The sequence below is a fragment of the Trypanosoma brucei genome, chromosome 8, assembly GCF_000002445.2.
Source record: "Trypanosoma brucei brucei TREU927 chromosome 8, complete sequence".
Taxonomy (NCBI): Eukaryota; Euglenozoa; class Kinetoplastea; order Trypanosomatida; family Trypanosomatidae; genus Trypanosoma; species Trypanosoma brucei.
This window is the reverse complement of record NC_007281.1, coordinates 280,667-299,060: the sequence shown is the minus strand read 5'-3', so window position 1 is coordinate 299,060 and position 18,394 is coordinate 280,667. Positions and strand designations below refer to the sequence as shown.

General features: G+C 44.5%; 5 protein-coding genes across 5 annotated transcripts, besides 25 other annotated features; all 5 read left to right on the top strand.

The window, feature by feature from the left end:
- Positions 1 to 2,178: part of a sequence feature (sequence corresponds to BAC RPCI93-25L8) that runs on past the window's edge.
- Positions 1 to 12,178: part of a sequence feature (This entire sequence corresponds to a 36,265 bp segment of BAC clone RPCI93-25L8.) that runs on past the window's edge.
- Positions 1 to 12,178: part of a sequence feature (Number of repeated genes in array uncertain.) that runs on past the window's edge.
- On the top strand, positions 127 to 1,539 carry Tb927.8.950 (hypothetical protein; the record flags this gene model as incomplete). The annotated part of the gene is made up of 1 exon (XM_841839.1): positions 127 to 1,539. The coding sequence occupies one exon, from the start codon at positions 127 to 129 to the stop codon at positions 1,537 to 1,539; it is 1,413 nt and encodes a 470-aa protein (XP_846932.1).
- Positions 1,701 to 1,737: a sequence feature (AT_rich).
- Positions 2,179 to 18,394: part of a sequence feature (sequence corresponds to BAC RPCI93-12O16) that runs on past the window's edge.
- Positions 3,576 to 10,160, top strand: Tb927.8.940 (hypothetical protein, conserved; the record flags this gene model as incomplete). Its single annotated transcript, XM_841838.1, has 1 exon — positions 3,576 to 10,160. The coding sequence occupies one exon, from the start codon at positions 3,576 to 3,578 to the stop codon at positions 10,158 to 10,160; it is 6,585 nt and encodes a 2,194-aa protein (XP_846931.1).
- On the top strand, positions 10,554 to 11,966 carry Tb927.8.930 (hypothetical protein; the record flags this gene model as incomplete). The annotated part of the gene is made up of 1 exon (XM_841837.1): positions 10,554 to 11,966. The coding sequence occupies one exon, from the start codon at positions 10,554 to 10,556 to the stop codon at positions 11,964 to 11,966; it is 1,413 nt and encodes a 470-aa protein (XP_846930.1).
- Positions 12,154 to 12,174: a sequence feature (AT_rich).
- Positions 12,261 to 12,303: a sequence feature (AT_rich).
- Tb927.8.920 (ubiquitin-conjugating enzyme E2, putative) lies at positions 12,669 to 13,187 on the top strand (the record flags this gene model as incomplete). The annotated part of the gene is made up of 1 exon (XM_841836.1): positions 12,669 to 13,187. One exon carries the CDS (start codon positions 12,669 to 12,671, stop codon positions 13,185 to 13,187), a length of 519 nt encoding a protein of 172 aa, XP_846929.1.
- Positions 13,686 to 13,714: a microsatellite.
- On the top strand, positions 13,921 to 15,318 carry Tb927.8.910 (hypothetical protein, conserved; the record flags this gene model as incomplete). Its single annotated transcript, XM_841835.1, has 1 exon — positions 13,921 to 15,318. One exon carries the CDS (start codon positions 13,921 to 13,923, stop codon positions 15,316 to 15,318), a length of 1,398 nt encoding a protein of 465 aa, XP_846928.1.
- Positions 14,017 to 14,036: a microsatellite.
- Positions 15,533 to 15,682: a sequence feature (A-rich).
- Positions 15,906 to 15,925: a microsatellite.
- Positions 16,178 to 16,246: a sequence feature (T-rich).
- Positions 16,346 to 16,372: a microsatellite.
- Positions 16,425 to 16,642: a sequence feature (T-rich).
- Positions 16,723 to 16,892: a sequence feature (A-rich).
- Positions 16,913 to 17,092: a sequence feature (A-rich).
- Positions 17,137 to 17,160: a sequence feature (AT_rich).
- Positions 17,303 to 17,404: a sequence feature (T-rich).
- Positions 17,496 to 17,519: a sequence feature (AT_rich).
- Positions 17,744 to 17,783: a sequence feature (AT_rich).
- Positions 17,861 to 17,903: a sequence feature (AT_rich).
- Positions 17,970 to 17,993: a sequence feature (AT_rich).
- Positions 18,029 to 18,059: a sequence feature (AT_rich).
- Positions 18,150 to 18,186: a sequence feature (AT_rich).
- Positions 18,276 to 18,313: a microsatellite.

Genomic DNA, 18,394 nt, shown 5'->3' with positions numbered 1-18,394 from the left:
CCAGTTGGTCTCCTTTTCTCCGTGTCATTTCATGCATAGTATCAACTTTTGTTGCTATCTTTCCTTACCATTTTGTAGACGAAACATCATTCCAAGATTTCCACATCCAAGAGAGAGTTGAGCCAAATGACACGATTCACCTGTTTCACAGCAGTTGTACTCCTGTGCATGCCATTTGCTGTTGGTAAGAACAATAATCTTACACTTGAGCAAACTGTTACATTGTGTAATGCTCTGAAGCAGTTCAGGGGACTGAAAGATGCCGTCCGTGACCTAAAATATTGGATAACTACCGAATCATTGAAGATATCGAATGCCAAGACTCGGAGTGATGAATATGTAACTTTGGCTGAGGATGTCTTGTGGGAGAACAGAAATGCCACCGATCCCGTCGAGCGTGCGAAGCGTGTTGCTTCCAACGTTACTGAGGCCGCCAAGAAAGCTGAAACCGCATCCATTGAGACTGAGTTTAGGGCGGAGAATATTGAAGAGATCAGGAGCAATCGTGTAGCAGCGTTAGAGCGCATGTTGAAGGAGGTGGCAGGACACAATTCCAATTGGAGAGTCAGGAGCGCGGCTGAAAAATGCAAGGGAGCTGCTGAAAGCGTGTCTTCCGATTCCCTTAACGGTACGCTGTTGGAGTTGTTTAGTACGTTACCTGAGGGTGCTTCGGAAGGTTTGGAGGATGACACCCGGGAAAGTTCCGGGGAGCTGTGGAAGCTGGAGTTTGTGCTCTACAATGTCGTTACTTGGAGGTCGGTGGCGCTCAAAGGTGAGTCTACGGTGAAGGAACTGGTCGAGGGAACAAAGGCCTCTATCACCAGAAAGTACAATCTTACTCTGAATCAGACACAAGCAGTGTGTTTGATGGTTGAGCAGTACAGAGGCCTAAAAGGTGCAGTGGACGCATTCACGGAGCAAGCTGTGAGCCGTTCTGCAATGGTTTCTAAAGTGGAGGAACGGAGCCAAGCGGATGCAAAGCGTCCGGGGGGACACATGGATCAGGTGAAGCGGGCCGTTGCTGAGGTTGCGAAAGCAGTAAGTAAAGCACAGAATGTGTTTAAGAAGGTAAGCAGGTATGCAAGGAATCTCAAAAGTATAAGGGCTCATTACCTACCACTCATGGAAAATACGCTAAGGAAGATAGCTGGAAATGCTGCAGATGAGAAAGCAAAGAAGGCTGCTGAGGTGTGCGGGGGAACAGCTTGGGTGGTGACACCCAAATCTCTGGATGATATGAGGAAGAAACTTATGGACAACTTTCCAAATCTCTCGGAGCGACTGGAGAGTGACACACGTGTGGTCTCTCATATGCTTGAAGATCTGAATACATCCACACAGCTGATTACTATTGCCAGCATTGCCGTGCGGAGAAAAGAGGTCAAACTGAATAAAACGATGGAGGTGGCTGGAGTTGCTTCTCTGATCGAGTTTGGTGAAGGTCGTTTGTCTTCAATGGGAAGTGCAGCAAGCAATAAGAACCACAATTTACGCTTATTATTATTTTCCCTTACTTTCACATTAGTTGGTCTTTTGTAGTCCAAGTAGTACCGTTTCGGTGTAGCAGCCAAGGATTAGCGTGAGGGATTACATACACGCAAACGTGTCATTGTTGGGTGTTACTTAAGGCTTCTCGTTATGGTTTTATCGTTGCCATTGTTTTCAATAGCGTTTTCACTTTTATATGCTAATCATGATCCTAATATATTTTTTTATAAATTCTTTTTTTCTTTTAAAGTATCGGCATGGCTATTCTGGTACCTTTATTTAGTGTTTGTTCCTAGTTTCTCGACATTTTATGCACATCACATATACAGCAATGTAGACTGCTATGTTGTGTTGGTGAGCAGGTGCGTTAGCGTTTCTTCATTATTTTCATCCGTGTTTTCATTTTAGTGTTTACTCCTTCTTGTGTATACTTACATGTGTGAGCGCTTTACAGATTGTGCAATTCTCTGCTGTGTATGTAAAGTATTAATTTAGTCTTGACTTCATAATTGCTTCCCTTTCCCCCCTCCCTTTTTTTCCTTATTGTAGCAGTTATTATATATATAACCGTTTAATGTTCATTATATGACTGAACTGTGCAGCTGTGTGGTATGTATTAGTGAGTACCGAGTTTGAGATGGCGCCTTCCAGGTGCTGTACGTCTGCTCTCCACTACATTGTGTTTGCTACGCTTGGAATGTTGCCGTGAGTTTATGTGCTCGCTTGAATTACTTCGTTTAGCGATTGTGGGTGGATCTATCGGGGACATGTTAAAGTCCCTTGTGGTCATTTATAGTGTGTCGGTTGCTAAATGTAAAACATTATAGTAATTGTTTGCACTTGCAGTTCATATGTCTTTGTTGCCCTCTTGGCCTGGAGTTGTATCCGCCTGTGCTACCCTGATGCCCACCTCTTCTTAATAAATTCAGGGGCATTATATCTTTTGACCATTTTTAAAAAGTGAATGTGTGGGTTTTGTTACTTCACCAGCACATGTTGTACTCTTTAAGTGTTGCATTGTAACTTCTTTTGATATGTCGTTTCACTTGCTTGTGTGCGCGGGGTTTATTCATTGATGTCTATGGAGCGCATTCCTCACCCATGTGCTTACCATTTTGTGTGCACTTCTCTTGAAAAACTACTTCCTTTCCGTGCATCACACTTTAGACGTTGTGCAGAAGCAGCGCGATATTACTGCTAGATCTTTTTTGTTTTTTTTAGTTAGCCATTCAGTTGCCATTTCTGTTTCGCGAAGCAGCTCTGACAATATATCGCTACCATCATTTACATAGGTTTATAGATTTTTTTACCGCATTTTTAGCCCTTTTGTTTTAGTTTCTGTAGTTTTCTGCCCGACGTGTTGTCCGCATTGATCAGTAGCGTAGCCTCAAGCTTCGCACACTAAATATTCATCAGTTTGATATACCGTTCCTACCATAAAGGTGTTTTGTGAATTGATTTACCGATACACAGGCGAGCGATATTGCGAGAAAAGTCTGTTGTGGAACGGGAAGGAGATCGACAACGATACGAGAAAGCACAAATAAGAGTAAACGAGGACCATTTCAACAGGACGTTACATAGAAAAGCTGTACGTGTAGGGTCGCATATTTTCTACACCTGCATATCCATACATTTGTGGACTCATACATTTGTATATCCATAGAGGCACATCCCTTTTTCACCGGGGAAACATTTTTGTCGAGTAACGGAGGTAATAGATACAGCTGTATCTTCATAGTAACTGAGGATAGAAGCAACCATAGAAGAAATCAAACAAAAGAGTTCATCACTGCGGAGGGGCAATTGAAAGTTAAACGGAGTACACGAAGATAAGTGAAGGTCAGTACCGTAGTAATTCCATAAGCACCTTACATAGTTTAGCCACTTCCCTCTTAAACGGGTCGCGTGGTAAGGAACTAGTGTGAGAGACAGAGACAGAGGAGTCTGTGCACAATCGTCTTAGGTTTACGCGGGTTGGCGAATACGCACACCGTAAATAGTTTTCTGCAAGAGCATAAAGGCATACACGTTGAGAGAAAGGGAATAAGCGAGTACTGAGAAGGTTGTTGTAGCGTTTGGTATTTATGCAAATGTTTCTAAGAAGGGACTCAACCCACTGTGGCACAGGTACCAGCCATGCTTCCTCTCTATCTCCACGTTACCGACATTGCTGTAAGGTGCCCTTTACTTTTTGGGCTTCAGTTCTGTGCATCGTGTCGTCAACGTTTTTATGCAGCAGTGGAGCTGCATCACTTGTGTTACGACCTAACAAACCGCTGGTGAACGTACCGTTCAGTGTGGAAACGACGGACCAGAGTATCAAAGCAGATATTTTCGTTTCGCGTATGAGTACATGTGACAATACACAGATCATTGGCTCCAAGTGCAAAATATCCAAGAATGCGCCATGTAATTTCACGGTTACGAGCAATGATGTGGGCATTGACCCGTGGTACGATACGAAAGTACGTGAAGTGTATATATGTGCTGGTGATGCGTTTCCCTCCCTTTCTTTGTCTGTGCAGCTGAGCCTTGTTGAAGCCATACCACGCTATTTGAAACGTGATGTTGACAACACTATTCGATTCGGCGACGCAGTGCCTGTTGGAACCTTCATTACATTTCACCGCAATGAAAACTGTGACGACGTGAGCATGATTCAAGGTCTGCCACCTGCCGAACTGGGTTCTAACCGGGAGGTGAGAGTGACACGGAGTGTCCAAAGCGTAATTTATCTTTGTGCTAAGGTACCCACGAGTGATGGCAAAACTTTCGTCGTTCCTGCCTCTGTGTTACTTGCTGTGCCACGTTATGACACGAACAACACTGATGCACTTCGGCACACGAACGAAACATTTCGCTTGGAGGCTGTAGGCAACCTCGTGTGGGCAACTTTTTCTCAGTCACCCCTATGTGATCCGATCCTTCAGGACCCCGTGGGTGGGGAAACGTTGCAGGTTGTTAATATGGAGGTTTCTGTGCCTAAAGGTGACTATTTTCTGTGTAATGGTTGGCCCTACCACAAGGGTGGCAGGTTATATTCACCATCTGAGAACAAGGTAACTGTTCGGGAGTACGGCGTTCAGCCACGGACCCTATACAGTGGGTACGGGACTCGCATTAAGTATACAATGGATGCAGCGACTGCAGCTGCTAACGATGTGAAGTTGGTGCTTGATTTCTACATGTATTCCAACTGTACAGGGGCTGTGCGTGTGGATGGTCCATCAGGAATCCAATATCGGGGCCCCCCAGTAAAGAAGCGTCGCTCGCGTTCGGATGGGGGTGCAGTTGCCTTACCTGTTTCAGGTACGTACTACGCGTGTCTTGAGGGGAGCACGACTGCATACCCCAAGGCGCGTGCGGCTGTTGTGACAGTTCTGCCGCCACCGACGGTATCATTTGATGAAGCCAACGTGATCAGTGGACTTGATTTGACGGTTTTGTTGAGCGGCCACAATGCGGGGCGGAGTGGTGTGATAACGGTTGGTTTATCGGTAACCCCGGAGTGTGAGGAACTCAACTCAAAAGGTGATGTGAGAGTTGGCGCAAGTTCTGTCACGTTTCGAGTTCCTGAGGACGCACTCCCGAACATGACTTTGTGTGTCGCGACTCCCTCATCTGTCGACCTACAAGCGGACGAGGAACCTGACGAGGGATATACCTACCCTGTGAAGAATATTGCGACGCGGCGATACAAACTGAAACACCGGACCCTTTTCGTGGGTGTGGCTGAGACGATTCATCTTGATGCCAACGTGACTCTCAAGGCAGGAACAACCGGGTATTTCTCCCTGGATAATTGCCTTACACCAGTCGGGGAGACATACTCCATGAATGCAACTGCCCTGTACGGCGTTGCGTTTTCTACTGCGGGTAGACATGTGCTGTGTGTGAAGACACCGGGCACGGAACATCCTGTGAATCGCCCCTATTCGAACGTTGGGAATGTCATGGTATACGGTCCTGCGGAGTTGTCGCCGGCTTCCATTGTAAAAGGTGTCAGTACACCCGTCAAGGTGTCCGCCGTACCGCCTGAGGCGCCCATAGTGTTCAGTGAAAGTGAGAGCTGCACACCATCCATTTCTGAGGTAAATGCAACGGCTGAAGGGGAGGCGTCCGTGACGGTGATGCGCAACACAGTTGGCAAGGTGTACGTATGTGTTGGTTACCATGACAGTGATGGGGGTGCCTGGAAAGTGAGGGTATCGGGTATGTTAGCTGTTTCCGATGTGGAGGTATTCCCCAGGACCGTGTTCGTTGGCGTAAGCAATCGAGTCAATTTTATTGTACCTGATAAGACCTCCCTCAAAGGTCTGAAGGTGCTTTTTAAGGAAACGAGTGATGTGAACTGTGGCGAAATTGTGGATGATGGTACTGCCGTTGCTATTAGAATTACTGAAGTGGGTCCGGCGTATGTGGTCTACACAGCTGTTGGTATGAAGAAATGGAAGGTATGCCTGTGGAAGGGGAATGGATACGAAGATGTAGGTTTAATTCAGTCACAGCAGCAGCTAGAGCTTGTGCCGGATTCACCTATTGGCGTTGTTGGTCTTCCCCTCAGCATGAGGTTTCGAGGAGAGGCGCTGACTGCGCTGCAGCCAACACGCTTTCTTGTGAGCGAGAGCATTGAGTCGTGCCAAAGTGCCCCCGGTGGTGGCATTAGGGTGTACGGTGAGGGTTGGGTTGACCCCATAAGTGGGAGTGCAGAACCTTTTGTGGTTCAGAAGGCTGGCGAACTGCATGTTTGCGTGGGGTGGGGTGATACCAATGAATCGTATTACTTGTACGGAGGGAAGGTAAGTGCTGAGGATTTTGCTGTGGATTCTCTGTACGCTGTCCGTAGGTCAACGAATAATTTTGTGGCAAGACCGCTGCTTAAGAAGGCATCTTTGTTCCTCGTGCGCTGTGTCAACGCCGCTTCCTGCAAAGTCCCACTGAATGCAAGGATTTGTGAGGAGGCGACTGAGCGCTACTACACTGGGCCAACTACTCCCTTGGAGGATGTTCTACTAGGCGAATATGCATTGTGTCAGCAGGATGAGCGGCGTTTGGGAGTTGCTGTTGGTCAGAAGCCCCTTAAGGTGATTAACCCGTTTACGGCGTCCTTTAATGTGTCACTCGTACGGAAGCACACACCTCTTCGCTTGACCCTTGATGGGGGTAGCTTGCATATAGGGGCGTCGAATCTCACCGTTTACATTGTCCCCCCAGAGCTTAACTGCACAGAGGCGAATGCTTCGTATGACAGTTTTCCCTTTGCTTCCGGCGAACACAGTAAGGATGTTACCATTGTGAAGACGCCAGCTGTGGCGAAGGGTGCCAGGGTGTGTGTCGGTATTTCTGCGTATGATAAGTTGCCTGCATCTACTTTCAATATTTTTCACTACATGACTCCTGCGACGATTATTGCAGGTCGCAGTGTGACCGTGGAGTCCAGTGGCATTCAAAGTGGGAGGGTGAGGATCTCCACCTTAGAAGCGTGTACTGACAGTATCTTGAGTGAGTACGACACGGTCATAGCCAACTCTATGTCAACGCTGCATGTGGATAAGTGCAAATACCGGAACCGTGATCTGACAGATGTGTACTATTGTGAGCGTGGGGAAAGCGGTGGGTATGTTATGCGTGGGACTATGCAACTGATTCACTTAGATGAATGCCCCGGTGGAAAGCAGCCTGCGGTACGGCCGGTGACGGCGCTTCCAGCGAAACAAGTAACCGACTATGGCATTGACAAGGCGATCCTTACCAGTCCCTTTCTTTCCACAAGGAGTGACTGCAATGGAGTACTTAGTCAGAGCAGAGCCACAATGACGCCACGGTACAATCGGAATCTTACGTTTTATGTGTGTACACACACAATAAGGGATCCTGGGTATGTCTTCACAACAGATGGCCCGACGCTTTCAGTGGAAAACTTCCGTGTTGTGAACCCTAGCATTCATGGACGTGTGGATAGCGACAGCGAGGTGCTAGGGCCTGCGAACTTAGTGATGAACTACGCTACCCGAACACCGGACACGTACCTAAGCGATTGCGCGGTGTGTGGCGAGAAGATTGTGGCGGCCCCCGGTCTTGCAGAGACCCCAGTTGAGGAGGCGGTTACGCTAATAGGTATCTCAGGCGTGAAATGTGTATGTGTATTGGGGGAACAACCCACCTCGCCTCCAATACCAGTAGCGGAGGTTCTCATCATAACTCCGCCCATCGTGAAGAAGATCGATCCTGCGGCGGTTCCCACTGCTCGGTTTCACGCAAAACTGCAGACACCTGTGGTCTCTGGAGCAAAGCCATTGTACTCGTTAGTGCCCGGGGAAGACGCAGAGAACCCACTTGCGTATCTACACAACTCCGACTTTCGTGGCGTATATCTCTCCGAAAATGCGTGCGCAACCACTCTGACGGGGAACTCTGTGGGTTACGTGCGGCCGAGCGGCAGCGTTGTACTGGGTCCGACCTTCATTCCAGGGAGGTTGCCTTCCGTGTCGTTGTGCGTTGGGACCCCCGCCGGGAACCTCAGTGTTGTATCGGAAGTGGAGGTTTCTACTGATATCATCTTTCCGTCGTCATTTGTTCTGGGGACGGAGGCAGAGGTGTACATTCCTCTGTCGCCAAACTCAGCATTTCGTCTGCGGCGAGATGCTTCCTGTGGTGGTGAGGACGTGGTGCCATTCTTTACGACTGACGAGGAGGCGCGTGGTAATATATCGTTCAAGAACGTGAATGCGGCCGGGTTACCATCCGCGGGTGTGTGGACGCTCTGCCAGGAGGTTTTTGACGGCAGTGCGACGCGTCCCAAAATTGTGAAAATAAGCGCTAATGGGATAGCAGCACGTGTTGCTTCGGCAAAGCAGCTCCTCCCGATTGCGCAGATTGAGACATTTGACCCTACGTATTACAATATTCGTGGGAGAGACGTCCTTCTTGGTGTTCCTGGCGTTCTGTACTTGATGGACGACCTGTATGCTGAGAGCTTGCTTCCCGGTTTTAGCACAGACAGAAGTTGCCTGCGTCGAAATGAATCACATGGAAGTTGGGCACTGGTGGGTGATGATGACGCGGCAAGCGCCCGCCGTGTTTCTGTTACCGCGCAAAATGGTACGGACTCGATATATTTCTGCGCTACCACTCCTGTCAACCGTTCAGTCGTCAGTGTCCCTTTGAGCTCTAGCCTCCGCTTCATTCCACCCGTCAGTGTATTTCCTTCGATAGTGGAACCTTGTAAGGTGACACCACTCGAGTCGTGCCGTGCACCGGACTCTTCCCACCGCCAGACGGTTGTGCGTGTGATCAAGGGTGACTGTTGCAACCCCACTGACAAGGGCGTCACCGTCGGGGAAGCCAGTGAGGGCTCAGATGGCAAGTGTAAGTTGAGGATGAACCACAACAAAATTAGAGACTACCCCGCGGGCACGGAGTTCAGTGTTTGCGCATGGGACCTCACAGACAATACCTACTGCGTTACTTTGGGTAATGTGAAGGCAAGTGGGGATATATGTGGTGGGTCTGCTTGGGGTCCATTGGGAATGGGGGCGGTGATTGCCATTATTGTGGCAGCTGTGTTGCTGTTTCTGCTGCTGTTGTTGCTTGCCGTGTGCTTTTTGCGACGATGCTGCTCTAAGGAGAAGGAGGAGCGACAACTTGTCGTTGCAGATAAGATGCAGCTGGACAATCTCGACATGTCTTGTATCAGTGGAACATCTCCCGACCCCGAATATTTGGAAAGCGGTAACAACCCACTGCTTCTGGGGTTCTACTCTGGTGATGGTTCCCCCAATACCAATACCACCGCGAGGACGATGATCGATGGCATGACATCGGGTGTTGACGACTTTGCGTGGGGCGGTGACTTTCCTGGGAGGGCGGACTGGACTTCTGTCGAGGAGCAAGAGTGTGATGATCGTGATCAGATCGCATTACAGGAGGCGAGGGACCGCTACAACATGGCGCTTGTCTTTACAGACGGTATTGAGCGTATCCGCGTGGATGCAAAGGAACTGGAACTACAATTTGACTACAGTGGAGAATTCAGCATGTATGAGGGTCCGACTGGCAGGGGTGTGAATGTCAATCCAATACCTGTGACTGTACCGGCAGATCACCCGGACCTGCTGAATGCCATTTATATGAGGCGTGCCTCACAGCGTCGGCGCTTGCAATCGCAAACACGTGAGGAAATCGAGGTTTCCGTTCATGATACCATGTCAGAGATGTCGACGGACGTTCATGATACGTCGCGGCTCACGAGTTATGACATGATGAGTTACACCACTACACAGCACTTCTACGAGGAGTCGACGTTTATGCTTGAAAGCGAGGCTGGGCGGCGTATGCGGCTCGTGAACTGGGAGGAAGAGGAGTGGCAGGCGATAGTTGATGCCGAGTTTAGTGATTATGTCCGTTTGCAGCAGGCCATGCGCTCGATTCCTCTACCACTACCCCAAGCCGTTGTGCTTCCCTTCAACTCAACTGCGACTCGTGGCAGAGACACTATAAATTACAGCGGGCACACCCATGTTGACGGTGAAGGAGTCACTGTGCTGCCTGTATACGACACACCACCTTTTCATAATCCGCATGCGGCATCCGTCGACGAAGCGCAGGCGTATCCCAATCACGATGAGGAAAGCAATGTTTCTCTCTCATGTGATTCGTCGCACAACTAATCTTGTCTGACAGCTGCTGGAGGCACTTATTACCGCATGCTGTCAATGGATGCCACTCTGTTGGGGATGTTTTATGAATGGATAAGATACGAACAACAAGAAAGTTGGCAATGCTTATGAGCGTGCATGCACATATGGAAGTGTGACTGAGGCATACTGTCATATACATCACTGCTTCTGTGTTGTGTAGTCCATGTATGTCAACGACTTTAGTTGTGTTTTCCGTAAAGATGTTGTGCCTTGTGCATAAGTGACTAATTATGGCTTCCAGTTGGTCTCATTTTCTCCGTGTCATTTCATGCATAGTATCAACTTTTGTTGCTATCTTTCCTTACCATTTTGTAGACGAAACATCATTCCAAGATTTCCACATCCAAGAGAGAGTTGAGCCAAATGACGCGATTCACCTGTTTCACAGCAGTTGTACTCCTGTGCATGCCATTTGCTGTTGGTAAGAACAATAATCTTACACTTGAGCAAACTGTTACATTGTGTAATGCTCTGAAGCAGTTCAGGGGACTGAAAGATGCCGTCCGTGACCTAAAATATTGGATAACTACCGAATCATTGAAGATATCGAATGCCAAGACTCGGAGTGATGAATATGTAACTTTGGCTGAGGATGTCTTGTGGGAGAACAGAAATGCCACCGATCCCGTCGAGCGTGCGAAGCGTGTTGCTTCCAACGTTACTGAGGCCGCCAAGAAAGCTGAAACCGCATCCATTGAGACTGAGTTTAGGGCGGAGAATATTGAAGAGATCAGGAGCAATCGTATAGCAGCGTTAGAGCGCATGTTGAAGGAGGTGGCAGGACACAATTCCAATTGGAGAGTCAGGAGCGCGGCTGAAAAATGCAAGGGAGCTGCTGAAAGCGTGTCTTCCGATTCCCTTAACGGTACGCTGTTGGAGTTGTTTAGTACGTTACCTGAGGGTGCTTCGGAAGGTTTGGAGGATGACACCCGGGAAAGTTCCGGGGAGCTGTGGAAGCTGGAGTTTGTGCTCTACAATGTCGTTACTTGGAGGTCGGTGGCGCTCAAAGGTGAGTCTACGGTGAAGGAACTGGTCGAGGGAACAAAGGCCTCTATCACCAGAAAGTACAATCTTACTCTGAATCAGACACAAGCAGTGTGTTTGATGGTTGAGCAGTACAGAGGCCTAAAAGGTGCAGTGGACGCATTCACGGAGCAAGCTGTGAGCCGTTCTGCAATGGTTTCTAAAGTGGAGGAACGGAGCCAAGCGGATGCAAAGCGTCCGGGGGGACACATGGATCAGGTGAAGCGGGCCGTTGCTGAGGTTGCGAAAGCAGTAAGTAAAGCACAGAATGTGTTTAAGAAGGTAAGCAGGTATGCAAGGAATCTCAAAAGTATAAGGGCTCATTACCTACCACTCATGGAAAATACGCTAAGGAAGATAGCTGGAAATGCTGCAGATGAGAAAGCAAAGAAGGCTGCTGAGGTGTGCGGGGAAACAGCTTGGGTGGTGACACCCAAATCTCTGGATGATATGAGGAAGAAACTTATGGACAACTTTCCAAATCTCTCGGAGCGACTGGAGAGTGACACACGTGTGGTCTCTCATATGCTTGAAGATCTGAATACATCCACACAGCTGATTACTATTGCCAGCATTGCCGTGCGGAGAAAAGAGGTCAAACTGAATAAAACGATGGAGGTGGCTGGAGTTGCTTCTCTGATCGAGTTTGGTGAAGGTCGTTTGTCTTCAATGGGAAGTGCAGCAAGCAATAAGAACCACAATTTACGCTTATTATTATTTTCCCTTACTTTCACATTAGTTGGTCTTTTGTAGTCCAAGTAGTACCGTTTCGGTGTAGCAGCCAAGGATTAGCGTGAGGGATTACATACACGCAAACGTGTCATTGTTGGGTGTTACTTAAGGCTTCTCGTTATGGTTTTATCGTTGCCAATTAAAAAAAACTAGAGTTGTAATGTTATATACTTTGTATTTTTTTTTTAACTACCTCTGTGTTTGCAACTTTTTTTTTAAATATTTTTTTCAGTTCCATGCAAAGCCTGTTTTTAAGAGTATTATACACTTTTTTTCTTCATCTAAAATTTTTTTTTGGAGAGTTGTAAAGGATTGTATTTTTTTTCTTTTTTTAAAATTTTATATTATTGTTTTTTTTCCACTCCTGTAGATTTCGGTGCGTTTTCCTTGTCGGTTTGATGCGAAAGAGAGCAGTTTTTTTTTTTTGGGGGGGGAGCTGTTCCTTTTTTTTTAATTGTGTGGGTGAAGAAACTTTTTTTGTGGGGAACTGTGTTTGTTTGGCCTTAAAAAAAAAAAAAACAAACAATCCAACTTTCTCTAATTGGTTTATACATACAACTGTATTATGCCTTTGTTGTGGAGTTGTAGGCTTTTGCCTGTCATGTATTCCTTTTACGCTATTGTTGTGTTTCTTATTACAAGCTTCAATTTGTGTAACTAACTTCCTGTTTGTACGTAATTGAGCTTCTTACATTTTTTTTTTTAAAAAACCTCTGTGATGATATGTGTAGAGTTTGTAGGAGTTTAATAACTGTTGTTATGCCGTGCCCCATCAGCCGGCTTTCGAAAGAGCTAAAAGAAGTTCAGCGTGACCCTGACAATGATGTTGTGCTAAAGCTGGCGGAATCAAATAATTTATTTTCATGGGAAGCGGTGTTAGATGGACCTCCAGACACACCGTATGAAGGTGGTAGTTTTTGTCTTCGTTTACAAATACCACCGGATTACCCAATGGTGCCTCCCGTTGCGTGGTTTGTGACGAAAGTTTTTCATCCTAATGTTAACTTCGATACGGGCGCTGTGTGCCTTGATATTTTGAAAAGTCGGTGGTCTCCTGCGTGGACTATTTCCAGTGTTTGTCGTGCAATCATTAGTTTGCTAACGGAACCTGACGCCAGAAGCCCCTTCAACTGCGACGCGGGAAATTTGCTACGCGCAGGAGACGTAATGGGTTATAACTCACTTGCACGTATGTATGCTATTACTGAAGCTGGTGCACCACCTTTCAATGATGGGGAGTAGAGACGAGTGGAATTGTTGTTTTGTTTTGTTTTGCGGTGCTGACTGAAAAACATTCCCTCGCTCTTTTTAACTTTCATGGTTTCCGAGTGTTTTTTTTTTCGACTTCCATATGCCTGATCTTTACAAACTGTTTCGCAATTTTAGTAGTGTTTGTTTATTTCTTGAATAGGTTTACTTCCCCCATTTGGCAGCTCCGTCTGTTTTGCCAGCTGTTCTTACGCTTCGAGATACAAAATGCATTGATAACATCCCCGCTACTTCTCATTTCGACCTTTTTTTTTTGTAAAATATTCTCCAACTTGCATTTAAATTCTTGTAGATTATCAAGAAAAAAAAGCAACAGATACACGAGCGATAAAGAAGGGAAGCGAATTGAGAAGAAGGTACTGCTTAAAGAGAAAAAAAAGCTAAAAAAAATACAGAACAGAAAATCATCATTTTTGAAGGAAGCCAAGAAAAACCACACACACAAAAAACAAATTGTAAAGAAAAAATTAAAAAAAAACAAACAAACAAACAGACAAACAGAGTAAAGGACTAGGAAAAGGCAGAAGTCTTTTTTCTGCATTGTTGTCGAAGAAGCTGTGAGAGCAACAGGAGGAAGAGGAAAAGAAAGCATCTGTGGAAAAGGATTATTTGATTTGGAGACGAGCGTGGGCAAAGGTTGCAAGCCTTCTTTCCGTCTATAGCATCCTATTGTTATTTGTACTGCGGTCCATTGAGTCCTATACCAATGACTGAATTCAATTACGATACGATGTTTCTCTGCACCTCCGATGACCGAGATAATCTTGACACCATCACGGAGAGCCTCACACGGCAAATGAACGATGATGATGATGATGATGACAACATAATGGTAATGCGCAAAGCGAGGTCCGGGGCAGCGGCTCCTGCATCGACGGCTGTTGTACCAGAGGGTGCTGCAAATCATCTTCACACGGCCCTGGACACTGAGGCGATGTTACGCTCGAAGGATTCCAAATCTCTCCTTGTTTCTCAAGAGTCCGGTCACTCGACCTTTGAAACGTCACGAACGTTGGATCAGGTAGACTCAAAGAGCCTACTCAGTGCATATTCGCGCTTCTCTCAGCCGCTGAGTTCCAGTGAGCCGCCAACCCCCGGTGTGATGAGTGTGACTGAACCCTCCGCAACTTCTCCACCTGCTCTGGTCTCTGCAAATCCCGTGGCCGGTTATGATCAGCCGCCTGCCGGTACGGGCCAGCGAACTCTTCCGTCATATAATCCGCAGGAGGATTGCCCGCCTCCCTACGAGTGGGTTGGGGAGCGATCGAAACACGCACAGATGCCTGTGGCGCAGCAAATGCCGTTGGCCAACCCACAAGTTGCTCGGGCCTCAGCAGGGGTTCAATCCATCGTGCAGATGCCTGGTGGCGTGTACTCTATGGGAACACAAATTGTCCCCTCGAGTTTATTGTCGGTTTCCATGCAGAAACGGCCTGCGGTAGTTCCACAGCAGCAACAAACCGCCTTGAGTGGTGCGTTTACGCCGGCAGTTGGTTTGAATCAAATGGTTCAATCCTTTGCGGCTCCTCCTTCGCCGATGGCAACTTCGGCACCAGGGGCAACTCAGCGCCTTCAGGCCACTCCGTCCCTCGCTTCCGGGACATCTGCACCGCCACCGGGTTATGTGCAGTTCCTAACACCTGTGCAAAATGTAAATGGTTCCACTGGATGCCAGATGGTGATGGTACCAACCCAGCAAATTAGTCAGGTGGGTAGCGTGCAAAGCCCAATAGGTCAGGACCTTCGTGACTTTTCCCAGCAACAACAGCAGCAACAGGTAATGCAATACGTTTGGAAGGCTCCGCCTCAGCAACTCCAGCCGCAGCAATTGGCTCAACCCCAGCAGTTCGTTACACAACAATACTCCAACATTTCCCGCCCACCGCAGGGGTATGCAATTGTTCAACCTGGTGGACAGCAGTCGTGTATGATGGCTATAAGTACAAATCAGCTCCAGCAGGTGCAACCTCAAGCGTACATTCAGCAGCAGCTTCAACCCAATTCAACGAGGCAAGTTTTTATTACCAACCAACACCCGCAACAACAGTTATTTACCACACCTGTTATGCCGACAACGTTGCCCATGGGATGTCGCTTCAATTAAACTCTTTTCCTTCTCCAATTTTAATACCTGTTACGTTACACGGACATGAGCCTGACGAGGAGTAAAACCAATCGACCGAACAAGAAGTTAGAGTGGAAGTTTTCATTTTGGAGATTGCGCATAAATATGAGAGTTTCCGTTTGTATTCCCCCCCGAGAGTGTTCCGAAGGGGACATGATATGGATGTTTCCTCGTTGCCGCGACAGGAGGAGCATCTGCTTTATTATTTTCTTTACTTTCGTTTTCGTTTTCTCCTACGTTCTTGTTTATTCCTGTTTCCTCCACCCGACTGGGTTCTTTTCGTTTTTCGTTTTTTTTTGTTCTTTTCCTTTATTGCTTATCTTGTTCGTTTATTGTTTTTCTTCCCCATAACCTGTAGAACCAAGAGGGTGTTATTGGTAGTGGGCCAATGTTTCGCTTGACGCACGTCATTTTCCTTTGACATTTGTTTCCTTTTTTTTTTATATTTGACTTTATATCTTTTCCTTTTTTTCATTTTCTGGCGGTTTCCATTTTCCTTTTCTTTTAAGTTGTCTTATCTACTAATCCCTATGTGTTTGACATAACTGTCGATCACTATTTTTGTTTTATTATTATTATTATTATTTATTTATTTTTCACGTTCCTATTTTGATTTCTTTCTTTTTTTTTTTGATGTTGCTCCTTTTTTTCCCCCCCCGTTTACCTGCTGTTTTATCAGGGCTGCGTGGGCTTTTGCTCCTCTTCCTCTTTTTCATTATCTTTATTATCTTTATTATTCTTCCTGTTGGAGTTCCCTTTTGAAAGATTGTTGAAATGAAACATAACGGTGTGTTTACGTGGGAATGGGGGGTGGGGCGTAAATAAAAAAGGTGAGATAAAAATAAAAGCAAAGAGAAACAGAAAAAAAAAAGGGGAAAAGAGGGGGAAAAAAAAGAAAAAAAAAGAACAACAGAGAAATTTGTGATATATTGCTCCTTCTTTTACTTTTACTTTTGTTTTTTTTTAAAAAAAAAAGAAAAATACTTTTTGCTTATCTTCTCCCTCATTTTTCTTTTTCTTTCTTTCTTTCTTTTCCCCCTTTTTTTCCCTTTACCATTCGTAACCACCGTCACACTTCACAACCTAAAGAAAATGCAATGGGAGAACAAAAAATAGTTAAAAAAAATAATAACAAAAAAAAACAAAGCAAAAATAAAACACCAATGAAAGAAAAAGAAGGAAAACGAATCATTTTTTTTTAAAAGAAGAAATGAACTAAATTAAACAATCGAACAAATAAATAAAAAGTTGCATGCAAAAAAAAAAGAAAAGAAAACAACAACAACAACTAAAAGAAATAAAAGCACGATTCTTCCTTCTGTTCCCATTCCATTTCACTCCATTCCGCTCTTTTCTTATATTTTTAACATGCCTGCTTTAAGCTTTCCTCTTTTTCTTTCTTTTTCTTTTTTTTACTTCGTCTCTGTTTTTTGCGTTTGTGTTATTATTATTATTATTTATTTATTTGTTTTTTAACTGTTTTTTTTTCTTTCCCTCTCTCTCTCTCTCTTGTCTTTTCTTGTGCTCTTTTATAATTTTTTTTTCTTTGTTTTCCATTACTTATCCGTAAATGTTTTTTTTTTCTTATTATTCTTGTTTGTTTTTTTTTCCTGTTATTGTTGCGATTTTGTTGTTGTATTTTTATTTTCACTGCTTCACCTCTTGCTGCTGCTGCTGCTTTTTTTTTTCCCCTGTTTCCTTTTCCCGTCTTTGTTAGTTTTTTTTGTGTGTTTTTTTTCTTTAAATTTTTTTTCTCTCATTCAAATAAACTCCACTCGGTTCCACTTTCCTTTTTTGAAAAAAAATAAAATAATTAATTTACGTCCCCATTTCATTTCCATCTCAATGTATGTGTGTAAATTATATTTGTGTTGCAATGTCTTAAAATTGTTTCCGCTTGTGTGTTTGTGTCTAAATAAATGTATTGGGAGGAAAGGGGAAATTAAACACGAACAAAAATTGTAAAGGAACAATAAAATAAAATAGAAAAACAAAAGAAAATGAAGAAAAAAAAATCCTTTTTTTTAAAAAAAAAAGAAAAAGAGAAAGAAGAGATAGAATAAAAGTCAAGGGAATTTGGGTACTGAAGGGATTTGTAATATGATTGTTAACGCAATGTAACGGAAGGGTATATGTAAAAATGTATATACGTTAAGAATTAAATATTAATAAATATATAAGTGAATAAGTGCATGCACTTGTATTTAAGTACAAGGTGGGCTGCTTGTCAATAGTGTTTCTTGTGCTTTTCCCCCTTTTTTTATTTTATTTTGTTTCTACTCTGTAACTCAGTTTCCTTTTTTTTTCTTTTTGTTGTGTGTTTTGTTTCTCTGTCTCAGATCAAGCTGCCAACAGTGTTGAGTTGCCATCATGGTTTCTTCACGCACTGATATGGTGCATACGCAATTTATATATTTTATAAATAAATTTTTTTTTTTTAAAATGTATTTGTATAACGCGGTGCATTCCATGTAAGTGCGTGGTTGAGTGTATGTGTGGGAGAGGGCGGAATGGTGAATGGAATTTTAATAAAAAGTAAAAAGAATATATATATATATATATAAGGGGAATATTTCCATTTGTTGACTTTCTCATTCACTTATTCACTCATTCAAACACACAAACACACCTTAATATATTATAAATATTTAAATGTTTATCATTCTTTTGGTTTTTGTTTCATCATTTCTTTTTTTCTTTTTTTTTAATTTAATAAAATTCCAACACGATCATCACATCATTGACTGCTCACTTACACTAACTAATAGGAGTCGGTATATTATTTCTAAGCGAGTGCATTTCAACGAATGAAATAAATAAGTAAATATATTTAAATATATTTATTTACACATAACTTACATTAATGTTGTGGTGTGTGTGTTTTTTTTCCGGTGGATAGTTGTAATTGAAGAAGGGCGCAAATCATTTTTTTTCTTTTATCATCCTTGTTATTATTATTATTATTATTATTATTTTCCTTCCCTTAATGTTGTTTTTTTTTTTGCATATGCACATATTTGTTTTATTTTCCTGTGAAGTGCTTGTTGCCTTTTTC